Source organism: Talpa occidentalis, unplaced genomic scaffold, assembly GCF_014898055.3.
Source record: "Talpa occidentalis isolate TD23 unplaced genomic scaffold, MPIMG_talOcc4v2.1 talOcc4.4, whole genome shotgun sequence".
In the NCBI taxonomy this organism is placed as follows: domain Eukaryota; kingdom Metazoa; phylum Chordata; class Mammalia; order Eulipotyphla; family Talpidae; genus Talpa; species Talpa occidentalis.
This window is the reverse complement of record NW_023604295.1, coordinates 20285763-20297963: the sequence shown is the minus strand read 5'-3', so window position 1 is coordinate 20297963 and position 12201 is coordinate 20285763. Positions and strand designations below refer to the sequence as shown.

Below are 12201 nucleotides of genomic sequence, written 5' to 3'. Positions count from 1 at the left end.
CAATAAAGAAATTACATGCCCAACCTAGCTCATAGGAATGGATGTGGAAGCAATTTGGAAACCATAAAGTACCAGCTCGTTTGAGAAATTACTGTTATTTCCAGGAAGTTCATCATCTGGAAATAAACTGGCACTCTATAAATTCAAGTAAGGATGAAGAATGCTCAAAGCAACTGTTTCAGAATTAATATTTATGCTAGCAACAGAACTGTTTTAACTAAAGATTTGTTCACGGTGCCTTATTTTTAATTATTAGACGGCTACTGCTGGTTAAGGAAAACTTGCTTCAATTTCCTACCATTGGCACTTGCTCATCCTGTGATAAGTGTAGACACGTTATGAAAACACAGCATAGGAGAGTCCAACCAGAAATCTATACCTGAATCCTCTTCCTGGGAATCAATTTTGATTCCCTATTGTTGATCTGAGAACACCCTCCCCCAAAGTATAAATTAAAATGAACAGTATCTGAAGCATAATATGAGTTCAGTTTTGTTTTGTTTCATTTTAAGCACTACTTACTTTATTATTCTTTGAAGGTAGATCAGCTTTCTAATAGAAATCATTGGTTGTTTGTTGAATGATAACGTTATCAAATAAATTTCTAGTCTTTCCACATCCAAGGTATTTGACATGCATTCAATCTCATATCAACCTTATGAAATGGTTGTAAAATTATTCCAATTCTACGGATGAGGCAGCTGAAGCCAGGTGAGATCAGGTACCTTGTCATACACCTATTGATGAGTGGAAGTGATGCCCAAACAAGGTGTTTAGATCTTCATCCATGGCCTTCACCACTCAGCTCCAGAGCTTTCCTCACCTCAAGTGAAGTAGAAATTGCCTGAGAAGTCTCCCAGAATTCCGTGACACAACATTATTTTAAAAATCAGGTGTCATAGGTGAATTGGTGGAGGAAATTCTATGGGGACTACACCTGAGAGAAAAAAAAAAAAAAAAGCAAACATTGTTTAAAAATGAACAATGATGTAAAAAATATATGAATTAATTAATTAGAAAATCATATCTAATGAATATTTTATGTTTTAAAGTAATTGCTTGATAGGTAAAAATTTCTAAGGTTTAAGGAAACATTTACATTCTGTAATTATCATATCCTATAATTAGTGTACTTAGCTGGAAGGAAATACCAGGTATGTTTCAGAAGCACTGTCTTAAAGAAATTTGAACTGCAGCTATGATGAAAAGAATTAAAAACATTTGAGTATGCCAACTACCAGTTTCACTTTTTTCTTGTAGGATAACCTCCAAGTTCAATAAAATTCCTGGAATAGAAGTTACATTGAGACAGAGATGACAAAAGTTCAGGGCAGATGAACTTTTAATTTAAATCATTTAATTTTTTTCTTGTATTCCAAAATTATATAAATGGTAATTTCTGTGGATAGGGAGATGTCAAGTTTAGCATGGGGCACAAGCCAGCAGCCGTTTTGAGCTTGAGCACCTGCTCTGGCAGAGAGAAGAAGCAAGGGAGAGACACTTTTAAAAAAGGAGAATGAAAACAGGCTCGTAGTGGAAACAATTTAATATGAAGTTTGGTCCACTCTTACTTGGAGCATTGAGGGACATCCCTGCCAAAGTTTATCAAGTCCAGAGTGAAGCTTGAGTCATATCCTCTGGGCTAACCCTAAACACCCACCCTGTGACAGGTTGCTATTTTCAAAAGATAGGCAATGAGAAATAAACCCTAGAAATATGACTGCAGAATTGAGGCTCCTGGAGGTCTGGGGGAATGCCAGAAGGACTATAGGAGGAGAGGGCCCAGTAGTCTGGGGTAAAGGGCTGTGATTGCTTTGATGGTGGGGGTGACTTGCTGACATACGTCGAAGTGGTGTGAACCTATCCCCCATCATAGTGTTGTAAACCAATGTTATCTAAATAAGGGAAAAAGCTAAAGTAGCCAATGAAAAAGTTACAGGTGTGTTCCCACAAGCATGAACACACAATACATACTATGTCCTCTAGTTGCATGTATAATAGGCACAGCTGTTACTAAATAGAGCCACCATTTCTAGTGTACTAGTAATGACTTCAGCCATCTCCCTTATTACAGATGAGAAAACTGAAGCTCTGAAAGGTCTCTTGCATTTTGTAAGATTTGCCAAACTGTGTTGCAAACCACTGAGGAGCTACAGGCCCAATTCTCACATAACTGATACTACTGTAGTATATAAAGTCCCCCTACAATATTAAAAAGCTATACCCAGCAACCACAGTTCTTATTTCTGGCAGCATTCAAGGCTGCCCGACCCTACCGGGTCTCCCTCATTTCTTTATACTCCTCCCTCAGCTCAGAGACCCTCTCTCTAGTTCCACAAATCTTAAGAAGTTGACATATTTGAGTCCTAGTTCTTTTGTGAGAGGTCACACTAGGAACAATGGCTGCTTCATATCCCCAGCCACAGAAAGGGGAAAGTGATCCCATTTAAGGGGAAAGATGTTAATAATTTATAGTGTCAGCCTGCCATAACTCTAATTGCCTTGGAGTTCTAACAGCTTTGAGACCATTTTAACATAGTGCCAGTAGTATTTTGCTAGTAAGTCATCATACTGGTCATTTTAGTGACTACAAAAGGTTATATCCATTGAGTGGCTAAAGTGTAATTTAGTTAGCTATCCCCCATTATTGGACATTTATTTCCAATTTTTATCTATTATTCATAGCACTGCTGGAAGTGTTAATGAGTTTTGAAAGAAAAATGTATGTTAACAAAAAGCCTGAGAATACAATTTGATAAATTGTCCTGAACTAAAGTGGATGGAGCAATTGCCTGCATGATGGCTTGGTGCCCACTAGCTCTTATCTTGCATTTTTAAGATTATAAATAAGTGCAGAGGAGCTCAGGTTCTTGTTCTGAGCCGATTGCTGTCATTTGTACCATTCTGACATTATGAGGGTGCAGCATTGCACATTAGAACCCTCAGCAGCTGGGAACTGTTGTCTTCCGTGGATTAAATTAAAGAAGCAGATTGGACATACTATCGCATAGAATTTTCTTTTCATTGGCTTAAACAGCCACATTTCTATGCTTTGAATTCTTAGAGCCTTTTGCTCTACAGCAGTGAAAATCTAGGACATTTCTGTTAATTTGCTAACACAATTAAAAAGTTTCATCATTCAGGCAATTCAAGAACTGCTGCATGATCAAAAAGCAAAAACCTTGATATGGGTATAGCAGAGGCCGAAGAACAAGAAAATGTGAATATGCTGCTTCCCATAAACAAAATTTGCAGGAGCATCTTACCCCAAAATATAACGTTTTTATAGGACATTTCTTAATAACCTACATATGAGGTTTCCCTTTTGAAGCCACATTTGCTTTATAAAACACAAAGATAAAAGGAACCACCTTTTACAAATAGAATCACAACACTTCCTGCTCAAGACCAGCAATACTTCTAAGATTTTTCTAACAAGAATGAAAACTTATGCAGGTGAGCACACATAGAGGAATATTATACTGAAGTAGCTAGAAATTAGAAACAATCTACATGTCCACTGATAAAGAATAGGTTTAAATACTATGGCACAGATGTTGTTAAAATATGAACTCTTATGCTTTGCTATAAAAGGATTTTCAAGATACACTGATAAATGATAAAAATAGCATCAAGAAAAGTTTTTACAGTATTCTACTATTTATATATAAGGAAAGACTACATATATATTATGAATTTTATAAACTCTTTCTAAAAGAACATGAAATATATTAGGAAGAGGGAATATGAAAGATATTAGTAAAAGAGAGGGGAGAATGAGGCCTGCAGACAAAAGAGTGAGAGAACTATTTTCGTCCTGCAATCTCCTTCCCCTTAAATTTGGTACTGTGAGCATCAGGTATTCATTCAAAAATGTAATTTATTCGGTGGCTCCTTAAAAAGTTAAACAGTCTGATTCAGAAGTTAAAAGTCTGATTCAGAAGTTCCATTCCTGTGTATGTATATATATCCAAAAGAACTGAAAACAGGGACTCCACAGACACTGTCCACCAGTGTTCACTGCTGTATTATTCACAGTAGCTAAAAGGTAGAAACAGTCCAGGTGCCCATGAGCCATGACTGGTATATTCACAGGATGGGACATTATTCAGCCATAAGGTAGGACATGCTGGCACATGCTGCAACATGGGTGAATCTTGACAGCATTATGCTGACTAAAATGTCAGGCACGTAAAGACAACTATGATTCTGCTTAGATAAAATACCTAAAAATAGGTGACATCACAGAAGCAGAAAGTGGATGGAGAGGTTACCAGTGTCGCAGGGCGGGGAATGTGCAAGTTACTGTTAATTAACAGTTTCTGTTTGGGATAATGAGAAAGAGTTGGAAGCGGATGTCATGATGGTCACACAACCTGGACATGTAATTAATACCACAGAACTGTGTGCTTACAGATGGTTAAATCACAATTTGATAGATATGTTTTACCACTAATAAAAAATTTCAAATAAAATGCCATTTAAAAAAATGTAGGGTTTTTTTTTTTTGAAGATTTATTTATTTATGCATACAAGAACTGAGTTACAGGCCAGATGCGTGGGAGGGTGAGGATTCACCAGAGACAGAGTGGGGAGCAGAACAGGCAGACTGACTGAAATATACTGCTGAGGGGAGCAGCGGGCAAGACAGGAGAGGTCTGCTGCGCCATGTGGGTAGCTCCCTGGTGGGGGATAGAACTCATGCTGCAGTAGCTGCAGATAGCTTCATAAGTTGTGTCTTAACCCCTTGCACCACCAGGGAGGCCCTAAAAAAATGTAGTTTAAAGAAAAATGCCTGTGTCACTTAAGGGTCTACTAGAGCCTTCCCAGAAACAAGCATCCTTCCAGCCTGACCTCATCCTCTGAAAGTGAGCACCACCTCGTGCCTACTATGTGCAAAAGGCCTGGACATGGCCAAAAATAGAAAGATGTACAGACATACTTCCTGTGTTTCAAAAAAGCTTATCACCTCTCCCAGACGGCAGATGTTTGCATCACGGATGTATCAGCCAAAGGGGTGCTGATAGAGAGTGTAGAGGCAGGAACAAACAAACTTGGATTGGAAGAGCCAGGATGGTTTGACCAAGAAGAGGCTGTCAGTCCCCCTGATGGCAGTGGGATTCTGCAAGTTGGAGAAGGGCATTCGAGGCTCAGAGGGAGATGAACCAACCTTCTTAGTAAAAGGCTGCACTGAGCAAAGGATGGGAATGTCCTATCCCTAAAGTTGGGCTGGTGGGGATCCTGGAAAGTCAGCTGTGGCCAGATGGTGTCAAATTTAATTTGTCTGGACTTTTAGGTACTGGCTAGGGAGAAATATCTTAGGTGATTTTTTTCTCTTCTTTTCTACCATACCATTTACCATTTAGGAACATGAGCCTCTTACCCTTATCAGGCAGAGAACCTTTACAGTTTACATTTCTTCCTTTTTTTTTTTTCCAACTCAAACTGTGTTTGCCATCTAGTGATTAATCCATGCCATTACAGCCACCTCCTCCAGATCCCAGTATCTGCACTGCAGTTAGGGGCACAGGCCTCAGACTCCACCCTGCTGACTGGCATTGGCTCCAACCTACTTTTCTCACTTGCCCTGAAAGGCACATGACATTCAGAGAGATAAGTAATGAAATCTGACCCCTTGGAGACAGGTAATGATGTCTCATGAAAGAAAATGCAAGTGGTTTAGCAGAAAGTGACCTTCAGATATTAAATATCATGAAAAGTACATAGAATTGGATTTGAAGATTAACCAGTGGCAGCACCTTTGGGTGAGTATATAGACACTCAGATACATGGGCGTGTTTCCCACAACAGTCATTCCAACCCTTCTCTTCTTCCTGCATCTCTTATAAGTGGACACAAGGACCTTAATAGCTTTGCTTCCAATAGATCAACATCAGTCTCCAGATTTCTGACTTTCTAAATGCAGGTGAAAGTAAGGCACTACCCTTTGTTCTTCGGCTGGTGACATCATTGAGTAGCCAAGGCAAGTCAAGGCTTTTCTTTCCAAGACTGATAACTAGTGGGGAGAGTAGGCCAAGAAATATTGTGTTTTATATATAAAGGATGAAAAGCCAACATCAGTCGTTTAGAACACTTGAAAGCCCCAGGGTAACATTTTGTACCTGAATTAGTTTTCAGAGCCAATCAGAGTTTCTAAACAATGGTGATTTCTGCACTGAGAATGTACTGGGCCTAGTAATGTATTTTTGCCCCTGAGAGCTAAGCTCTGAGAACTCATTTGCTCAACAATAATTAACTGAATGTTTACTATTTGTCAGACTCTGAGCTAAGACTATGGCTGCAATGTGTTATACATAATTTATTATGATGACATAGTTTTCAAAACTTTTTTTATCACACTCCCTCCCCGCCCCTCAACCTTCATGGGATACAGACAAGACTTTCCTATAATGAATTTTGTTCCAGAAGGATTATGCTGCAGAGAGATAGTGGGTACATGTCCCACTTTACTGCCAAGTTCAGCTTATTTTTCAGGTTGTGTGACTGTTACCTGGATAACAGTTTCTGGCCTCCAGTTCAACAGCTGCCTCCAAGCCCTGAAATGTAACAGAATGTACTGTAGGAAGCCATTCACCCGAACTCTAAAACCATGTGAACTGCTTGGTTGTCATTTTAAACTGTCACTCTATCTTTTTTTGGTGAATCTGTCTGCATCTGACTTTTGCAGGGAAGGCCAGAGATACCGGGTGTATGTTGTGATACCACTTCTGCCAGGTTTTGAAGGAGACATTTCAACCGGTGGAGGAAATGCTCTACAAGCAATAATGCACTTCAACTACAGGTGCCGAAGTTCTAAAGTTGTCTGTTTTCAGCTTTCCATCAGTCATGCATATAAGCTGGTGAAAGAAATGAAAATGTTTCTTCATATCCGTTCAATAGAGCATTGAACAAATGGACGCTTTCTTTTACTTTTGAATCTTGGCCTGTTTACTAGTTGATTAAATTCAAATCAACCTGAAAGTAGCAATGCTAGGCCTAGGATATAGTGCAAATATAAAAGACCTAAATAATAATTTCTTTTTGTATTCCTTGCCTATCATTTCTTTTTTTTTTTTATAATAAATTTTATTTTATATTCCCCATACAATTGCAACCCCCATTCTGACCCCAATCCCTCCCATCCCGCCCCCCACCCCCCAAAAAGTGTCTCTGGTTCATAGTTTTTTGTTGATTTTGATTTTCACTTTCTTATAGTTATTCATTTTCCTGGTCCCTTATTTAAGTTTTCTAAATTCCTGCTATGAGTGAGACCATCCAGTATTTTTCTTTTTCTTTTTGGTTTATTTCACTGAGCATGATCCCTTCCAGTGCCATCCATGTTGCTGCAAATTGCATGTGTTTATCTTTTTTGAATGCTGGGTAATATTCCATGGTATATATGTACCACATCTTCTTGATCCAGTCATCTATTTTTGGGCATTTGGGTTGTTTCCAAAGCTTAGCTATTGTAAACAGTGCTGCTATAAACATAGGGGTGCAGGTGCTCTTTGGAATGGATGTTTCTGTGTCCTTTGGGTAAATACCTAGGAGTGGAATTGCTGGATCATATGGAAGCTCTATGTTTAGTAGGTCCAGAAATCTCCACACAGCTCTCCATAGTGGTTGGACCAGTCTGCACTCCCACCAACAGTGCAGGAGAGTTCCTTTTTCTCCACAACCTCGCCAACATTTGTTGTTGCTAGTTTTTTTTTTTATATATATCTTACCTGGTCTCCATTCTCCATTTATAAGATACAGACATACAGATCGATTGATTGATCAATCTCTCTCTCTAATAAATGGCGACTAGGACACACACAAACACACATACACACACACACACATTATTGATTTACCATTATCTTTAAGCCAATAAATAGTTATCAGTTATTTCATATTCTTTGCAGTAAGTAGAGAAAACAATTAAATGCTTAAAATGTTGTAGTTTGCACCTATGTTTTTATGATTCTTTAAGAGGAAGGTTCTCCAGCTAAGTTGGTAATAGTAGCTTCTGCTAGTTAGTGAAGCATGAAGATCCTTTCCTATATCCTGGAATTTTAATCATTTTCTCTACTACATCTTTGTTAAGATTTTAGGGAAAGTGGTATTGATATTCTAACAAGCAGTTTCCATATTCACTTTGAAAGGCACGGGAAGCTTTAGGGTGCCTCCTGGTGGCACAAGGGGTTAAGTCTCATCACTGTGAGGCTCTCTGCAACCACTGCAGCACAGAGTTTGATCCCCGGCCAGGGAGGTGATGCTGGTGGCACAGCAGACTCTCCTGTCTCCCCTTCTGCTCCCCTCAGCAGTGTATTTCAGTAGCTCCGCTTGTTCTGTCCCCACTCTGTTTCTGGTGAATCCTCTCACCTTCCGCAGCTCTGGCCTGTACCCCAGCTCTTGTATGCGTAATAAAATATTTTTTTAAAAAAGGCACAGGAAGGTCTAGTTTGCTTGGTAGAGCAGTATGAAGTGTTGAGTAGTGCTAGCTGGGTAGGCAGGGGCAAAAAAGTGCTCTAAATATGACCTAAAGGCACCCCTGCTGTTCTTTCTGGGTCACATAGCTGGGAAAGAGTAAGGGAGGGTAGAGAAAAGTGGACAGGCCTAGGTTGAATCCAAGTTCCCACTTACAGGTTCTGTAACCTGAGATACAAAAGACCCTGCCCTGATCACACTTTTAATGCAGCACAGTAATGACTGGACTGAATATTTTCTTTTATTCTCTGTTTTTAAGCACCATCTGTGTTTCCCACATTTCCAATTAAACCATTTTTGTGGGAAGGAACAAAAGAGAACTTACAGAGAATCCCAGTGGGTAAAGGAGATAAAGGCTCAGATTGGCAGTGGGGACTTAGATGCCCTCTTGCTTGAACCCTCCTCCCTAGAAGCACCCTCTGCAGGATCTGATAGTCCTCTGATACATTTGAATGCCCCATTATGGTGGAAATAGTTTTTTTTTTTGTTTTTTTTTTGTTTTTTTTTTTAATTAAATAATAAATTTTATTTTTATATTCCCCCATACAACTGCACATGCCCCATTCTGACCCCAATCCCTCCCCTCCCGGCCCCCACCCCCCAAAAAGTGTCTCTGGTTCATAGTTTTTTGTTGATTTTGATTTTCACTTTCTTATAGTTATTCTTTTTCCTGATCCCTTATTTAAGTTTTCTAGATTCCTGCTATGAGTGAGACCATCCGGTATTTTTCTTTTTCTTTTTGGCTTATTTCGCTGAGCATGATCCCTTCCAGCGCCATCCATGTTGCTGCAAATTGCATGTGCTTATCTTTTTTGAATGCTGAGTAATATTCCATGGTATATATGTACCACATCTTCTTGATCCAGTCATCTATTTTTGGGCATTTGGGTTGTTTCCAAAGCTTAGCTATTGTAAATAGTGCTGCTATAAACATAGGGGTGCAGGTGTTCTTTGGAATTGATGTTTCTGTGTCCTTTGGGTAAATACCTAGGAGTGGAATTGCTGGATCATATGGAAGCTCTATGTTTAGTATGTCCAGAAATCTCCACACAGCTCTCCATAGTGGTTGGACCAGTTTGCATTCTATGGTGGAAATAGTTTTTAAAAATTCCTCTTGCTTCTTTCTCACCCTTTAGCTTGTGTCTATCTGCTACAGTTTCAAGTAAAGAATTTTTTGTTGTTGTTTCCTTTAAGGTCATTTTGCCTGGTTACAGTACATGAGAACTTTAACTGTGCTTTGCACTATACACTTGGATTGAAGATTTGCCTGTTTCTAAGATTATTTGATTTATAACAGTACAAACAAAACTTTTCAAGTATTTCAGGCACTGACATAATGTTTCATGGATATTATCCACTTCCTTTGTCATTCTAATATTATTTTTGGAATATTGTCAATTGTAATTATTTTCTGTATTTTTTTGGGTTTAAACCAGCTGAATGAAATAACAAGCTTGGCTTTTGTTCAGCAACCAAAACTATAACCTTTTATTATGCAAAAAAAATCCCTATTTGCTGGCATCATCTTTAATAATATTAACATTTCTGAGAAATAGCTCTATTTTTAATTACTTTCATAGAGCAAGCAGATGGGGCATAAAATTTTTTATTTTGTCACCCTTTATAATTCACTGACTATTATAAGAGACTAAGAGACAAAGTCATCAGCAGAGGCAGTTATTTGAGACCATAATTTTCACTTTTAAGGGGTTTGTTTATTATTTATTATTACAGAGATAGTCCAGGTATAATAGATGTTTTTTAATTCCAAAAGTGTTCTACTAACTGAGCACTCTCACCTCTAAAGCTTTTCACCTCTAAAGCTTTGTAATTTTGTAAGTATTCTTGCGTATTGAAGCATTCTGAATTTATTTTTTCTATCACCCAATTTTCTTTAAGGGAAAGATCATTCATAACCCATCCTTTAAAAAGCATGTCTTTTTGAAATCTAACATCAGTTTTATAACTTTTCCATTTACCAATCTCAAAACAATTACTTTGTGCCATTCATAGAATTACAAAAATGACATTTATATGTATTTTAAAATTTTTAAAAATCTATTGTTTTTTCTATTTTCACTTGTATTAGAATTTTACCCCTATGTTTTACAGATATCGTAATTGGGATTGGTTCTTTTGAAACCTCCATAATCATTTCTTTCCTTTATTTTTAGAACCATGTGCAGAGGAGAAAATTCCATCCTCGGACAGTTAAAAGAAAAGCGTAAGTTATTGCTTTTTTTCCCTGCATGACCATTTTTTTTAAGTTTTTTTTTTTAATTTTTATTTATTTATTTACACAAGAGCTGGGGTACAGGCCAGATTCCTTGCATGACCATTTTTGGTGCGGTATCAGTAGTCACTAATGTTTTCACAGTGTGATTATTAAATTCTGTTCACAAACAGTAATCCACAAAAATTTCAACTGAGGTAAATTACTTATTCTCATAGCATATCAGAATATAGAAAAATGTATGCATATTTCACACTTAAAAATAAAGAGTTGGACCATCAGCAGAAATGGCATAGTAAGCATCTCCAAAAATCTACCTCTACACAAGAGTGACAAAAGTTGTCAAAGTCCACTTTAATAATGTGAAGAATATTTTCAAGAAACACAACATAATCCTGGTAGCTGATTAATAGGCTGTATGTTGTTGTGTTAATTCAGATTATGTTGTTTTTTGATAGTCAGGTTAATGGCAGTAGTATAATGGTTGGTATAATAATTTTTAACATTATTTTTGTGGATTTTAACTAGCTGTATACTCATCTCCCTCGCCTCAGTGCCACAGTAAACTTGAAAACCAACTGCTCCTCAATCTTTGTGAAAAACAGCAGCTTATCTGGTATTTTTCTTTTTCTTTCTGGCTTATTTCACTGAACATGATCCCTTCCAGCTCCATTCATGTTGCTGCAAATTGCATGTGTTTATCTTTTTTGAATGCTGAGTAATATTCCATGGTGTATATGTACCACATCTTCTTGATCCAGTCTTCTATTTTTGGGCATTTGGGTTGTTTCCAAAGCTTAGCTATTGTAAATAGCGCTGCTATAAACATAGAAAACCTAAATAAGGGGCCAGGAAAAAGAATAACTATAAGAAAGAAAAAATCAAAATCAACAAACAACTATGAACCAGAGACACACTATGGGGAATGAGGGATGGGGAAAGGAGGGATTGGGGTCAAAATAAGGGGGTTGCAATTGTATGGGGAATATAAAAATAAAATTTAAAAAAAAAATTGAAGAAGAAAAAAAAAACAGCAGCTTAGCAGCACTAAAGAGAGCTAAGTGGGTTTAATACTCCTATCCTTCACAAGTGTTAGAGAATTATCATAATTTGACCTGTCTGGTAATTTAAAAACACTTTAAAACAAATACTTTAACTCTGCTTAAAGGACTAAAGAAAATAGCTAAAGAACTACAGGGAAAATTTTCTTTAAAGGTCTCCCAAGTAGAAAATATCAAAAAATTGGATTTTTAATTTGAAAGTTTATATGAAAAGTTTATTTTAATAAAACAACCAAATATAAATTCTGGAGTTGAAAAATATAATACTGAAGTGAAATTTTCACTAGAACAGTTCTACTGGAACAGGAAGAAGAAGCAACAAACTAGAAGGTAAGTCAATTGATAAATTGAAGAACAGTAAGAAAAAACAATGAAGAAAAATGAACTTCATCTCAGAGAAGAGTGAAACATTATCAAGCATACTAACAATGGGGG

At 37.5% G+C, this 12201-nt stretch overlaps 1 protein-coding gene across 4 annotated transcripts in view; it reads left to right on the top strand.

Moving 5' to 3' along the window:
- PLD1 (phospholipase D1) overlaps positions 1–12201 on the top strand; it is a 215795-nt gene that overhangs the window by 170247 nt on the left and 33347 nt on the right. For all 4 annotated transcript variants that reach the window (XM_037525110.2, XM_037525109.2, XM_037525107.2 and 1 more), the window contains 2 exons: positions 6689–6802; positions 10647–10696. In XM_037525110.2, the coding sequence (XP_037381007.1) occupies positions 6689–6802; positions 10647–10696 (164 nt within the window). The remainder of the gene's footprint in view (positions 1–6688; positions 6803–10646; positions 10697–12201) is intronic.